This window comes from Bombina bombina, chromosome 1 (assembly GCF_027579735.1).
Source record: "Bombina bombina isolate aBomBom1 chromosome 1, aBomBom1.pri, whole genome shotgun sequence".
Taxonomy (NCBI): Eukaryota; Metazoa; Chordata; class Amphibia; order Anura; family Bombinatoridae; genus Bombina; species Bombina bombina.
Genome location: NC_069499.1, coordinates 1,592,503,502 through 1,592,521,572, shown reverse-complemented (window position 1 = coordinate 1,592,521,572; position 18,071 = coordinate 1,592,503,502). Strand labels below are relative to the sequence as shown.

The window sequence follows — 18,071 nt, the reverse complement described above, 5'->3', positions numbered from 1 at the left end:
GGTCCAATAGAAGGACAGGGTTCAGAGCTTGGTATGGTCCAATAGCAGGACAGGAGTCAGAGAGCTTGATATGGGTCTAATAGCAGGACAGGAGTCAGAGAGCTTGATATAGGTCTAATAGCAGGCCAGGGGTCAGAGAGCTTGATATGGGTCTAATAGCAGGACAGGAGTCAGAGAGCTTGATATGGGTCCAATAGCAGGAGAGGGGTCAAAGCTTGATATGGGTCTAATAGCAGGAGAGGCGTCAGAGAGCTTGATATGGGTCCAATAGCAGGACAGGAGTCAGAGAGCTTGATATGGGTCCAATAGTAGGACAGGGGTCAGAGCTTGATATGGGTCTAATAGCAGGACAGGAGTCAGAGAGCTTGATATGGGTCCAATAGCAGAACAGGAGTCAGAGAGCTTGATATGGGTCCAATAGCAGGAGAGGGATCAAAGCTTGATATGGGTCTAATAGCAGGAGAGGGGTCAGAGAGCTTGATATGGGTCCAATAGCAGGACAGGAGTCAGAGAGCTTGATATGGGTCCAATAGCAGGACAGGAGTCAGAGAGCTTGATATGGGTCCAATAGCAGGACAGGGGTCAGAGCTTGATATGGGTCTAATAGAAGGACAGGAGTCAGAGAGCTTGATATGGGTCCAATAGCAGAACAGGAGTCAGAGAGCTTGATATGGGTCCAATAGCAGGAGAGGGATCAAAGCTTGATATGGGTCTAATAGCAGGACAGGAGTCAGAGAGCTTGATATGGGTCTAATAGCAGGACAGGGGTCAGAGCTTGATATGGGTCCAATAGCAGGAGAGGGGTCAAAGCTTGATATGGGTCCAATAGCAGGAGAGGGGTCAAAGCTTGATATGGGTCTAATAGCAGGACAGGGGTCAGAGCTTGATATGGGGCCAATAGCAGGACAGGGGACAGAGCTTGATATGGGTCCAATAGCAGGAGAGGGGTTAAAGCTTGTTATGGGTCTAATAGCAGGAGAGGGGTCATAGAGCTTGATATGGGTCCAATAGCAGGACAGGAGTCAGAGAGCTTGATATGGGTCCAATAGCAGGACAGGAGTCAGAGCTTGATATGGGACTAATAGCAGGACAGGAGTCAGAGAGCTTGATATGGGTCCAATAGCAGGACAGGAGTCAGAGAGCTTGATATGGGTCTAATAGCAGGACAGGGGTCAGAGAGTTTTATATGGGTCCAATAGAAGGACAGGGTTCAGAGCTTGGTATGGTCCAATAGCAGGACAGGGGTCAGATTTTGATATGGGTCTAATATCAGGACAGGAGTCAGAGAGCTTGATATGGGTCCAAAAGCAGGACAGGTGTCAGAGAGTTTTATATGGGTCCAATAGCAGGACAGGGGGTCAGATGGCAGAGAGCAGGAAATGGGTCAGATAGCTGGACGCAGGTCAGAAGCTTGATATGGGTCTAATAGCAGGACAGGTGCCAGATGGCAGAGAGCATGAGTTTGATAGCAGGACAGGAGTCAGATAACAGGATATGAGGCACAGATAATGGGACATGAGTCAGATACCAGGACAGGAGTCAGATAGCAGGATATGAGGCTCAGATAATGGGACATGAGTCAGATACCAGGACAGGAGTCAGATAGCAGGATATGAGGCTCAGATAATGGGACATGAGTCAGATACCAGGAAAGGAGTCAGATAGCAGGATATGAGGCTCAGATAATGGGACATGACTCTGAGTCAGATACCAAGACATGAAGTAGATACAGGTTTAAACAGCTAGACAAGAGTCAGATTGTACAACCAGAATCTAATAGCAGGAAAGGAGTCAGATGGCAGAGCACAGGCTTGATTGCTGGACAGAGGTCAGATAGCTGGATATGATGCTCAGATAATGGGACATGAGTCAGATACCAAGACAGGAGTTAGATACAGTTTTAAACAGCTAGACAAGAGTCAGATTGTACAACCACAGTCTAATAGCAGGAAAGGAGTCAGATGGCAGAGCATGGGTTTGATTGCTGGACAGGAGTCAGATAGCAGGATATGAGGCTCAGATAATGGGACATGAGTCAGATACCAAGACAGGAGTTAGATACAGGTTTAAACAGCTAGACAAGAGTCAGATCGTACAACCAGAATCTAATAGCAGGAAAGGAGTCAGATGGCAGAGCACGGGTTTGATTGCTGGACAGGGGTCAGGTAGCTGGATATGAGACTCAGATAATGGGACATGAGTCAGATACCAAGACAGGAGTTAGATACAGGTTTAAACAGCTAGACAAGAGTCAGATTGTACAACCAGAATCTAATGGCAGGACAGAAGTCAGATGGGGCAGATTTTGGCTATTTTTGGACCAGATTTTGTTCTTATACTTTTCTGCTTCCCCTCAGTTTACATCTCTCTTAAGCTACTAAAGAAAGTAAACATAACTCTGCACATAACAGGACAAAACAAATAACATTACACAAAACAATCCCCATCTTAACATATCCAGAAAGCACAATTTTCAGATGTGAAAGAAAGCGAAGGCTGATTGATGAAAATCTCAATGCTTTTTATAAGTAAACTTGTGTTATATACAAATAGAATTCTATTGGCACCTGCATACGCAAGTAGAGATGGAATCGTTGTGTCACACACGTGTGTTATCTACAAATATAATTCTATTGGCATTTGCATACGCAAGTAGAGATGCAATGGTTGCGTCACTTGTGTTATCTACAAATATAATTCTATTGGCTCCTGCATACGCAAGAAGAGATGGAATCGTTATGTCACACACGTGTGTTATCTACAAATAGAATTCTATTGGCTCCTGCATACGCAAGTGGAGATGGAATCGTTATGTCACACACGTGTGTTATCTGCAAATAGAATTCTATTGGCTCCTGCATACGCAAGTAGAGATGCAATGGTTGCGTCACTTGTGTTATCTACAAATAGAATTCTATTTGCATTTGCATACGCAAGTAGAGATGCAATTGTTGTGTCACACACGTATGTTATCTACAAATAGAATTCTATTGGCTCCTGCATACGCAAGTAGAGATGCAATCGTTGTGTCACACACGTGTGTTATCTACAAATAGAATTCTATTGGCACTTGCATAAGCAAGTAGAGATGGAATCGTTGTGTCACACACGTGTGTTATCTACAAATAGAATTCTATTGGCATTTGCATACGCAAGTAGAGATGGAATCGTTGTGTCACACACGTGTGTTATCTACAAATAGAATTCTATTGGTATTTGCATACGCAAGTAGAGATGGAATCGTTGTGTCACACACGTATGTTATCTACAAATAGAATTCTATTGGCTCCTGCATACGCAAGTAGAGATGGAATCGTTGTGTCACACACGTATGTTATCTACAAATAGAATTCTATTGGCTCCTGCATACGCAAGTAGAGATGGAATCGTTGTGTCACACACGTGTGTTATCTACAAATAGAATTCTATTGGCACCTGCATACGCAAGTAGAGATGGAATCGTTGTGTCACACACGTGTGTTATCTACAAATAGAATTCTATTGGTATTTGCATACGCAAGTAGAGATGCAATCGTTGTGTCACACACGTGTGTTATCTACAAATAGAATTCTATTGGCATTTGCATACTCAAGTAGAGATGGAATTGTGTCACACACAATCTTGCTTTTACAAAACATGTATATAAAACAGACTGTCAGCGGAAAGATCAAGCTAACGAGCCAAACATGATATTAGCGATGTACAAAATTATAGCCATTTAACTCTTCTGGTGCCAGAGAGCTCGTAGCTCTCTTTGTCAGCAAAAGGGTTGGCACATTTTAATAAACAGTAAAACAATGCTAACCAATACAATTATTACGCTTTTAGGTATTTCAGTTGAAAATTCTATAAAATGGAGCATTTAGTTGAATAATATCATTCAGACAATTTATATCAAATAAAATCTGTTGGCACAAAACTTACATTCTCTCCTGTGAGTCACATACGTTCATCAAGTGGCTCCCATAGCTTAATCATGGCTGAAAAAAATGTTGCTCAGAATGTTGCTTTTGTGTCTGTGGCTTTCTAACTTTCAAATGGTGTTCAAAATTCCCTATAAAGGGCTAGATTACAAGTGATGCTCTTGAAATATAGAGCTTGCGCTAGCTTATAAGTGTATTACAAGTTGAAAGTAACTGCGCACTGCCAAGCACAATTTAAATTTGCATTAAAGTTGCACTAATACCCCATGAATACAATAAAATAATATGTTACACACACACACACACATATATATATATATATATATATATATATATATATACACATGAATACACATATAAACACATATTATATACACATATATACACATACACATATAAACACATACTATATACATATAAACACATATAAACACATACACATATAAACACATATTATATACATATACATACACATATAAACACATACATACAGATATAAACACATATATACACATAAACACATGCATACACATATACATACAAACACTTACATACACATATAAACACATATATACACATAAACATATAAACACATATAAACACATATAAAAACATACATACACATATTATGTACATATACATACACATATAAACACACACATACACATATTATATACATATAAACACATATATACACATATAAACAAATACACATATAAACACATATTATATACATATACATACACATATAAACACATACATACAGATATAAACACATATATACACATAAACACATACATACACATTTTTATATACATATACATACACATATAAATACATACATACATGCATCATATACACATACATACACATGTAAACACATACATACACATATTTATGCATATACATACACATATAAACACATGCATACACATATTATATGCATATACATACACATATAAACACATACATACACATATAAACACATACATATACATATTATATACATATACATACACATATAAACACATACATACACATATTATATGCATATACAGATATATATAAACACATACATACACATATAAACACATATATACACATAAACACATACATGCACATATTATATACATATACATACACATATAAACACATACATACACATATTATATGCATATGCATACACATATAAACACATATATACACATATTATATACATATACATACACATATAAACACAAACAAACACATGTAAACACATATATACACATAAACACATACATACACATATAAACACATATATACACATAAACACATACATACACATATTGTATACATATACACACACATATAAACACATACATACACATATTATATACATATGCATATACATATAAACACATATATATATACATATTGTATACATATACATACACATATAAACACATAAATGCACATATTATATACATATGCATACACATATAAACACATATATACACATATTATATACATATACTTACACATATAAACACATACATACACATATAAACACATATATACACAAACACATACATACACATATAAACACATATATACGCATAAACACATACATACACATATAAACACATACATACACATATTATATACATATGCATACACATATAAACACATATATATATACATATTGTATACATATACATACACATATAAACACATACATACACATATTATATACATATGCATACACATATAAACACATATATACACATATTATATACATATACATACACACATAAACACATATATACACATATTATATACATATGCATACACATATAAACACATATATACACATATTATATACATATACATACACATATTATATTCATACACATATAAACACATATAAACACATATATACACATATTATATACATATACATACACATATAAACACATACATACACATATTATATACATATGCATACACATATAAACACATATATACACATATTATATACATATACATACACATATTATATACATATACATACACATATAAACACATACATACACATATTATATGCATATGCATACACATATAAACACATCTATAGACATATTATATACATACACATATAAACACATATATACACATATTATATACATACACCTATAAACACATACACATATAAACACATATATTATATATACACATATTATATACATATACATACACATATAAACACATATATACACATATTATATCATATACATACACATATAAACACATATATACACATATTATATAAATATACATACACATATAAACACATACATACACATATTATATACATATGCATACAAATATAAACACATATATACACATATTATATACATACACATATAAACACATATATACACATAAACACATACATACACACACATATTATATACATATACATACACATGCATACAGATATTATATGCATATGCATACACATATAAACACATATATACACATATTATATACATATACATACACATATAAACACATATATACACTTATTCTATACATATACATACACATATAAACACATATATACACATATTATATACATATACATACACATATAAACACATATATACACATATTATATACATATACATACACATATAAACACATATATACACATATTATATACATATACATACACATATAAACACATATATACACAAATTATATACATATATATACACATATAAACACATATATACACATAAACACATACATACACATATTATATACATATACATACACATATTATATGCATATGCATACACATATAAACACATACATACACATATTATATACATATACATACACATACATACACATATTATATGCATATGCATACACATATAAACACATACATACACATATTATATACATATACATACACATATAAACACATATATACACATAAACACATACATGCACATATTATATACATATACATACATACACATATAAACACATACATACACATATTATATGCATATGCATACACATATAAACACATACATACACATATTATATGCATACACATATAAACACATACATACACATATTATATACATATACATACACATATAAACACATATATACACATATAAACACATATATACACATATAAACACATATTACATACATACACATATTATATACATATACATACACCTATTATATACATATACATACACATATAAACACATATATATACACATGCACACACACACATTTTCTTCTATGTGAAGAATATTGGAAAGTAAAATATTAATAACTACCTTTGTGTTAACATTTAGGTCTCATGCAGTGTCTGGTTAGTGCAGGAGGGATAAGTGTTTTTTTCCAGTTTGCATGCTCTATTGAAGTCTATGGGGAGAAGAAGTTAACGCTATCAAATATAAACAGCGCACCACTTGTAATCTGGCCCAAAATCTTTCTGCACAATAATTTTGTAAAATATATTTTTAGAATTTATTTTGCCTACTTTAACTTTGTAATTTAACTTTGCAACTTGCTACGCAGCAATTGCTTGACCAGTGCAGGCGTTTTATATGTGTGCTTAAGGCTTTTTAAGCTGTTTGACCTTGGACTGCCAAACAAAGTAATATTTTCTAACAAAGATTATGGGGCATATTTATCGAGCTTGATTCCCCGTGTTTCTAAAGACCGCTGCTCCATAACCTGTCTGCCTGCTCTGAGGCAGCGGACAGACATGATTGGCCGCAAATCTGCAGGGGCGGCATTGCATCAGCAGTTCACAAGAACTGCTGGTGCAATGATAAATGCAGAGAGCGTATGCTGTAGGCATTTATCGATGTGCGGCGGACATGATCCGCATAATCGGATCATGTCTGCTCGCACTATGATAATTAGGACCCTAAAGCTTTAAATGCTTATAAAACATTCGTATGTAACCGATATATTCTGTGTGTGTATAAAACATGTATTGCGTGTGCAGCATCTCTGAAGGGAGCTCTTAATTGCAGATATATAAAATGCCTAGGATTTATTGTGTGTGCAGACCTTATGTAATGTGACATATAATTACTGATATATACTGTGCATATATAAACATTTATTGTGTGTGCAGACCTTATGTAATGTGACATATAATTACTGATATATACTGTGCATATATAAACATTTATTGTGTGTGCAGACCTTATGTAATGTGACATATAATTACTGATATATACTGTGCATATATAAACATTTATTGTGTGTGCAGACCTTATGTAATGTGACATATAATTACTGATATATACTGTGCATAGATAAACATTTATTGTGTGTACAGACCTTTTGTAATGTGACATATAATTACTGATATATACTGTGCATATATAAACATTTATTGTGTGTGCAGACCTTATGTAATGTGAGATATAATTACTGATATATACTGTGCATATATAAACATTTATTGTGTGTGCAGACCTTATGTAATGTGACATATAATTACTGATATATACTGTGCATATATAAACATTTATTGTGTGTAACAGACCTTTTGTAATGTGACATATAATTACTGATATATACTGTGCATAGATAAACATTTATTGTGTGTACAGACCTTTTGTACTGTGACATATAATTACTGATATATACTGTGCATATATAAACATGTATTGTGTGTGCAGACCTTCAGTAATGTGGCACTTTATTACTGATATATACTGTGCATATATAAATATTGTGTGTGCAGACCTTTTGTAATGTAGCATTAATTACTGATAAATACTGTGCATATATAAACATTTATTGTGTGTGCAGACCTTATGTAATGCAGCACTTATTTACTGATATATACTGTGCATATATAAACATTTATTGTGTGTGCAGACCTTATGTAATGCAGAACTTAATTACTGATATATACTGTGCATATATAAACATTTATTGTGTGTGCAGACCTTATGTAATGCAGAACTTAATTACTGATATATACTGTGCATATATAAACATTTATTGTGTGTGCAGACCTTATGTAATGCAGAACTTAATTACTGATATATACTGTGCATATATAAACATTTATTGTGTGTGCAGACCTTTTGTAATGTAGCATTAATTACTGATATATACTGTGCATATATAAACATTTATTGTGTGTTCAGACCGTATGTAATGCAGAACTTAATTACTGATATATACTGTGCATATCAGGGATGTGCACTCATAGGAGGCAGAGGAGGCAGTGCCTACCCTGCCATATGTGGCCAAAGCTTAATTAAATTTTAATTAAAACAAAAAAAAAAAAGTCCAAAAAAAATATTTTCCCCCCATGTAATGCTATGAGAGGCAGGTACAGGAACGCTTCTCTCCATTGCAGTACATGGGTCAAAGGAAAAGCTGTGCTGCAGCGCCACCTGTGTTCTGTCAATATATTAGCAGCAGAAATGGGTACCAATAGGAGGCATCCCTCTTGATGCCTCTTAGCAAGTGAATGATATATAGATTAATCAGAAGGAGGATGCAGTGAGCAGGATCATGTGACACAACTGGAAGCTGAAGTAACCTAAGAACAGATGACACCAAGCTGAAGAGTAAAGTAGTATTCACAAATTGTGTTCAGATGCAGCTCATTAACAGGGGGGGGCAGTAAGTGAGCATAACCCAATACTGACAGGAAGTCAAAGGGTCAATTCAAATTTAAATCCATAGTTTAAAACCCAGAGTTTGAAGTTAAGTGTGCAGTGTCCACATTATTTAAATTAAAGTTTTTGACAATGAATATTGCTAAGCCTCCCTTTTTCATGGTTATTTGATTTAATTAGGTACAAACTCCATATATGTTATGTCTGTTCAGTCAGAGGATGCAGTATCTATTTTTATTTTTCTCTGTGTCTCCATTTATTTAAAGACTGCTGTTAATTTGTAATTCACAAATCAATTGAAAGCTGTTGCATTGTGTTTTTAATATGTGCTGCTTTTATACAAGTTTATATTTATAAAAAGGAGATAATGAGTCATTTAAAAAATATATGTAATTATTGCAGTTGTTAAATGTTTTTAGAAATAATGCCACTGTAAAGTAACTGGTTAAACACATAGTCAAAGGGAGACATTTAAAATTAAACTTTCATGATTGAGGTAGAGCATGCTATTTTAATAGACTTTTCTAGTTATTTATATTATGATAATTAGCATCAACTGTTACTGGCCCCATGTCAGCAAATCAAATTAGTTTTTGAAAGGAACATGGAAGTTATAATTACATTTCCATCATTCAGATAGAAATTGCACAAAAAAAGACATAAATAAACTTTCTATTTTACTTTTATTATGTACTTCATTCTTTTGGTATCCTTTGGTGTCCTTTGTTGAAGAGCATACCTAAGTGGGATGTGCACGTGCGTTTCTTGAACACCATATTGCAGCAGCTGTGTTGGCAGTATTGATAACTTGTCCTTTGTGTAAAATTTGTATGGTAAATTATTTCTATTTTTACAAGTAGTGAGTAGAGAAGAGATTGTGTATCATTCTAATTGCTTAGTAACTGGCACTGTACCACAGAATTGTGTGAGTGTGTATGTGAGCAGAGTGTGTGTGGGTGTCAGTGAGCAGAGTATGTGTGCTTTATTCACCAGGTAATCATCAATACATTTCCGATGAGCTGGTGCTTTAGTGCAGTGTTTCTCAACGATGGTCCTCAAGTACCCCCAACAGGCCAGGTTTTCATTATAGCTGAATCAGTGCACAGGTGAAGTGATCAGTAACTCAGTGGTTACTAACTTGCTCTCACCCATCACCTGATTATGTCACCTGTGCACTGGTTCAGCTATCATTTAAACCTGCCCTGTGGGGGGTACTTGCGGCCTTCTGTACATGTGTTTCTCCGGCGTTTCATATCTAGTGCCTCACCAGCCTCTGACCTCACTGCACATCACTGGTGCATATATAAACATTTATTGTGTGTGCAGACCTTTTGTAATGCAGAACTTAATTACTGATATATACTGTGCATATATAAACATGTATTGTGTGTGCAGACCTTTTGAAATGTGGCACTTTATTACTGATATATACTGTGCATATATAAATATTTATTGTGTGTGCAGACCTTATGTAATACAGCACTTAATTACTGATCTATACTGTGCATATATAAACATTTATTGTGTGTGCAGACCTTCTGTAATGCAGCACTTAATTACTGATATATACTGCACATATATAAACATTTATTGTGTGTGCAGACCTTTTGTAATGCAGAAATAATTACTGATATATACTGTGCATATATAAACATTTATTGTGTGTGCAGACCTTATGTAATGTGACATATAATTACTGATATATACTGTACATATATAAACATTTATTGTGTGTAACAGACCTTTTGTAATGCAGCACTTACTGATATATACTGTGCATATATAAAGATTTATTGTGTGTAACAGACCTTTTGTAATGCAGCACTCACTGATATATACTGTGAATATATAAACATTCACTGTGTGTGCATACCATTTGTAATGTAATGTAGTAATGGTATTTAATTACTGATATATACTGTACATATATAAAAATGTATTGTGTGTACAGACCTTTAGTAATGCGACACTCAATCGCTATTATATACTGTGCATCTAGAAAAAAACATTAAATGCCCCCTTGTTGACTGTTTGTGTTAGCGGAAATGCAATGCAAATCCCAAATGTTATCAAGATCAACGCTAGATAATCATATTATAAATAAATGAAACCCAGCTTTATTAGAATGCCACTTTCAACCTGACTGATGCAACATTCTGAACATTGTCATTCCCAGACAATATCTAATAGCGCTGATACACAACATCACTATGTCTCCTTGTGACGTTTACTTATTCATCCCTGAAGTATTCATGATTAAATAAGACTAGAAGGATTTATGCCAAGAGTACGGTTCTTCATAAAACAACAACTTGCAAGACATAGAAACCCCAAATAATCCATGTCATGGCCTCACTTCAGACAGTGTATGAAGAAGATTAGGCCCAAATCTAGACATGTAGCTAATGGAGACGTTTCATACATATGTGTAACAGCCATAGAAATGCAGAAAGCAGTAAACATGGTGTACTCTACCCTTGAGATGTCCTCGTCCCAAAGTCACAAAGCCAGAGGAGATAAAATTGTGTATATCTGGTCCCCCACTCCGATAGATCTCCTTCGCATAGTGTCCACCTGGAAAACAAACAAATTAGGTTATAACAACATGGTCACTGTGTTGTACGGCTGAGTTCTCGTCAAACAAGATGGTTCTTGTAAATGAATGTGGCTTGATAAAAGGATGGGAGGAGAGTAAGGACTAAATACTTGTTAGGTTGGTTAAAAGGAGAGTCTAGATTAAAGGGGCATAATAGTACCTATAATCTAAACTATGTCCCTTTAATGGACATAGGGGCATTTTTGCAAAATATTGGTAATAGTAAAAAATGCTTCTTGTAAAAGATATTACTGTTTCAGGGGCGTATGTATAGTTGTGGTTTGTGCACAGTACACCCATGTTTAATCACTGCACCTGCGCAGAAAGCTAGTGACATATGATGCAAGCTGATGTTATTGCTGTCACATTACATACCACCGCCGGCTATCTGAACAGGAACAGTGCACTGGGCAAATGCAGCATATATACTGTACTTATACTGTACATAAATACTGAAATGCACTTATGCACTAAATACAGAACTTGTATTAGAATGAGACAAAACAGACCAGAACAAACTGGGAATATACTGGGTGCGTACAGACCAGAACAAACTGGGAATATACTGGGTGCGTACAGACCAGAACAAACTGGGAATATACTGGGTGTGTACAGACCAGAACAAACTGGGAATATACTGGGTGTGTACAGACCAGAACAAACTGGGAATATACTGGGTGCGTACAGACCAGAACAAACTGGGAATATACTGGGTGCGTACAGACCAGAACAAACTGGGAATATACTGGGTGCGTACAGACCAGAACAAACTCGGAATATACTGGGTGCGTACAGACCAGAACAAACTCGGAATATACTGGGTGCGTACAGACCAGAACAAACTCGGAATATACTGGGTGTGTACAGACCAGAACAAACTGGGAATATACTGGGTGCGTACAGACCAGAACAAACTCGGAATATACTGGGTGTGTACAGACCAGAACAAACTGGGAATATACTGGGTGCGTACAGACCAGAACAAACTGGGAATATACTGGGTGCGTACAGACCAGAACAAACTCGGAATATACTGGGTGCGTACAGACCAGAACAAACTCGGAATATACTGGGTGTGTACAGACCAGAACAAACTGGGAATATACTGGGTGTGTACAGACCAGAACAAACTGGGAATATACTGGTTGCGTACAGACCTGAACAAACTCGGAATATACTGGGTGCGTACAGACCAGAACAAACTCGGAATATACTGGGTGTGTACAGACCAGAACAAACTGGGAATATACTGGGTGTGTACAGACCAGAACAAACTGGGAATATACTGGGTGCGTACAGACCAGAACAAACTCGGAATATACTGGGTGCGTACAGACCAGAACAAACTCGGAATATACTGGGTGCGTACAGACCAGAACAAACTCGGAATATACTGGGTGCGTACAGACCAGAACAAACTGGGAATATACTGGGTGCATACAGACCAGAACAAACTCGGAATATACTGGGTGTGTACAGACCAGAACAAACTGGGAATATACTGGGTGTGTACAGACCAGAACAAACTGGGAATATACTGGGTGCGTACAGACCAGAACAAACTCGGAATATACTGGGTGTGTACAGACCAGAACAAACTCGGAATATACTGGGTGTGTACAGACCAGAACAAACTGGGAATATACTGGGTGCGTACAGACCAGAACAAACTCGGAATATACTGGGTGCGTACAGACCAGAACAAACTCGGAATATACTGGGTGTGTACAGACCAGAACAAACTGGGAATATACTGGGTGTGTACAGACCAGAACAAACTGGGAATATACTGGGTGCGTACAGACCAGAACAAACTCGGAATATACTGGGTGCGTACAGACCAGAACAAACTCGGAATATACTGGGTGCGTACAGACCAGAACAAACTGGGAATATACTGGGTGCGTACAGACCAGAACAAACTGGGAATATACTGGGTGCGTACAGACCAGAACAAACTCGGAATATACTGGGTGTGTACAGACCAGAACAAACTCGGAATATACTGGGTGTGTACAGACCAGAACAAACTGGGAATATACTGGGTGCGTACAGACCAGAACAAACTCGGAATATACTGGGTGCGTACAGACCAGAACAAACTCGGAATATACTGGGTGTGTACAGACCAGAACAAACTGGGAATATACTGGGTGCGTACAGACCAGAACAAACTCGGAATATACTGGGTGTGTACAGACCAGAACAAACTGGGAATATACTGGGTGTGTACAGACCAGAACAAACTCGGAATATACTGGGTGCGTACAGACCAGAACAAACTCGGAATATACTGGGTGTGTACAGACCAGAACAAACTGGGAATATACTGGGTGTGTACAGACCAGAACAAACTGGGAATATACTGGGTGTGTACAGACCAGAACAAACTGGGAATATACTGGGTGCGTACAGACCAGAACAAACTGGGAATATACTGGGTGTGTACAGACCAGAACAAACTGGGAATATACTGGGTGCGTACAGACCAGAACAAACTGGGAATATACTGGGTGCGTACAGACCAGAACAAACTGGGAATATACTGGGTGTGTACAGACCAGAACAAACTGGGTTTAACCTGGGAATATACACAAATCAAACAGATCAACACAACCTGGAAAATGTAGGTGCCACAATGACTAGAACAAAGATTTGTTACTGAGACCAAACAGACCTAAAAATCTGGGGTTAGAAGAGAACAAAATAATCACATTTAGTGCCAGACTACAAGCTGAGTGTTATTTTATATTCTGCCTGTAACAAAAAACTAGATCAGGATTTAATAAATGCACCTAATACTTATATAGCGCGCCCTTTCCTTTCTATTGGAATCGTTAGTCGTGCGCTTATAGGGGTCTTATTAAAAGTCGTCATTTAAGTGTTAAGCTCACGTGCAATGTGAAATATTACTTTCCCCTTTCATGCTTTTGAAAACAAGATACTATTATCTATTGCTATTGTGTATAAAACATATGGAAGCTGTATAGCCAGGAACACACACACAAGATTAGAGACAGCACAGGACACCTATTGTGTGCTACTGATATTTAGGTCACACAAGTTGCAATGTGAGGACAGTAAGCAGCCTCCTCTTGTCACCTCAGGTGCCCTCACAGTGACTGCTGCACACAGACACAAGCATAAGACTACAGACAGCACAGGATACCTATTGTGTTCAGGTGACCAGCTGGCTCCATGTTGGTTGGAACATCCGAAAAACGGCGAGAGGCTGCAAGAGAAAAACCAGGCCCAGAAGAGAGGGTCAAAGGATGGAGGAGCACATCACAGGTCATGGCTGGTATAGACATCTCATACAAAGCTGCTTTCACATTCTCTTCTCATTTCAAACTCCGATTTCACTCCCCTGAATCTCCCTGTTGCAGGGTCAGTCTCCCTCTCCCTCTCACTCCCCTGAATCTCTCTGTTGCAGGGTCAGTCTCTCTCCTCCCACTCCCCTGAATCTCCTTGTAGCAGGGTCAGTCTCTCTCCTCTCACTCCCCTGAATCTCCCTGTAGCAGGGTCAGTCTCTCTCCTCTCACTCCCCTGAATCTCCCTGTTGCAGGGTCAGTCTCTCTCCTCCCACTCCCCTGAATCTCCTTGTAGCAGGGTCAGTCTCTCTCCTCTCACTCCCCTGAATCTCCCTGTAGCAGGGTCAGTCTCTCTCCTCTCACTCCCCTGAATCTCCCTGTTGCAGGGTCAGTCTCTCTCCTCTCACTCCCCTGAATCTCCCTGTTGCAGGGTCAGTCTCTCTCCTCCCACTCCCCTGAATCTCCCTGTTGCAGGGTCAGTCTCCCTCTCCCTCTCACTCCCCTGTATCTCCCTGTTGCAGGGTCAGTCTCTCTCCTCTCACTCCCCTGAATCTCCCTGTTGCAGGGTCAGTCTCTCTCCTCTCACTCCCCTGAATCTCCCTGTAGCAGGGTCAGTCTCTCTCCTCTCACTCCCCTGAATCTCCCTGTTGCAGGGTCAGTCTCTCTCCTCTCACTCCCCTGAATCTCCCTGTTGCAGGGTCAGTCTCTCTCCTCTCACTTCCCTGAATCTCCCTGTTGCAGGGTCAGTCTCTCTCCTCCCACTCCCCTGAATCTCCCTGTTGCAGGGTCAGTCTCTCTCCTCTCACTCCCCTGAATCTCCCTGTTGCAGGGTCAGTCTCTCTCCTCTCACTCCCCTGTATCTCCCTGTAGCAGGGTCAGTCTCTCTCCTCCCACTCCCCTGAATCTCCCTGTTGCAGGGTCAGTCTCTCTCCTCTCACTCCCCTGTATCTCCCTGTAGCAGGGTCAGTCTCTATCCTCCCTCTCACTCCCCTGTATCTCCCTGTAGCAGGGTCAGTCTCTCTCCTCCCACTCCCCTGTATCTCCCTGTTGCAGGGTCAGTCTCTCTCCTCTCACTCCCCTGAATCTCCCTGTAGCAGGGTCAGTCTCTCTCCTCCCACTCCCCTGTATCTCCCTGTAGCAGGGTCAGTCTCTCTCCTCCCACTCCCCTGTATCTCCCTGTTGCAGGGTCAGTCTCTCTCCTCTCACTCCCCTGAATCTCCCTGTAGCAGGGTCAGTCTCTCTCCTCCCACTCCCCTGTATCTCCCTGTAGCAGGGTCAGTCTCTCTCCTCTCACTCCCCTGTATCTCCCTGTTGCAGGGTCAGTCTCTCTCCTCTCACTCCCCTGAATCTCCCTGTTGCAGGCTCAGTCTCTCTCCTCTCACTCCCCTGAATCTCCCTGTAGCAGGGTCAGTCTCTCTCCTCCCACTCCCCTGTATCTCCCTGTAGCAGGGTCAGTCTCTCTCCTCCCACTCCCCTGTATCTCCCTGTTGCAGGGTCAGCCTCTCTCCTCTCACTCCCCTGAATCTCCCTGTTGCAGGGTCAGTCTCCTCTCTCTCACTCCCCTGAATCTCCCTATAGCAGGGTCAGTCTCTCTCCTCCCACTCCCCTGTATCTCCCTGTAGCAGGGTCAGTCTCTCTCCTCTCTCTCACTTCCAGTTAAAAGTATAACTGACAGTCACTTGTGTGTGAGAGACCCTAAACCCTGAAGTTTATTCCCTGTGCTGGGATTTCTCCTTATCACTGATTATCCAGTGCAGTTGATAGTTGTAATCTCACTAATAAGCTGTTCGTTACTGTCATTTTGTCAAACAATAAGATGTGTGTTAAAAACAGGTTTACATGTGATAGTGTTAAACAGCTGCGGGTAAGGTGTAGTATTTACTATCGGCTAACTGTCCCACCGCTGATCTCCATCTATCATGTAAAGTTAATAGATGCTGATGTGATCACAAGCAGGCACACATTTTTATTGTTTACTAAAAGCACTTTTTACATTATTGTTTTGGTGACACAAGGTCACTTAATGAGCCAGTCTTGTTTAGGTTAATCCCAATACAATTTTTTTTTACAAATAATGAAACAGTTACAATGCCTTGTTTACCATATCAAATTCCAGCTAAACACAGGGAAACACTTTTAAAATTATTATCAATTATTTTCAAGCACTGCAAAAAAGTTTATTTTGAAGTTTGATTTTGTGCATGGACTGTGTGTGTATAACTGTGTATGTGTGTGTGTGTGTGTATGTGTGTGTGTGTTGTGTATTTGTGTATAAGTGTGTATGCGTGTGTGTGTATAATGTGTGTATGTGTGTGTGTGTTGTGTATTTGTGTATATGTGTGTATGCGTGTGTGTGTATAATGTGTGTATGTGTGTGTGTGTTGTGTATTTGTGTATAAGTGTGTATGCGTGTGTGTGTATAATGTGTGTATGTGTGTGTGTGTGTTGTGTATTTGTGTATAAGTGTGTATGCGTGTGTGTGTATAATGTGTGTGTATATGTGTGTAAATGTGTATGTGTATAAATGTGTGTGTGTAAACGTGTGTGTGTGTTGTGTATTTGTGTATCTGT

The 18,071-nt window shown here is 38.0% G+C and overlaps 1 protein-coding gene across 1 annotated transcript in view; it reads right to left on the bottom strand.

Moving 5' to 3' along the window:
- The window catches only part of SHISA6 (shisa family member 6), a 1,135,433-nt gene that overhangs the window by 642,913 nt on the left and 474,449 nt on the right, over positions 1-18,071 (bottom strand). Inside the window, exons 3-4 of the mRNA XM_053710428.1 lie at positions 15,359-15,421; positions 12,069-12,167 (exon numbers count right to left, since the gene is read on the bottom strand). Coding sequence (XP_053566403.1) covers positions 12,069-12,167; positions 15,359-15,421 — 162 coding nt within the window. The remainder of the gene's footprint in view (positions 1-12,068; positions 12,168-15,358; positions 15,422-18,071) is intronic.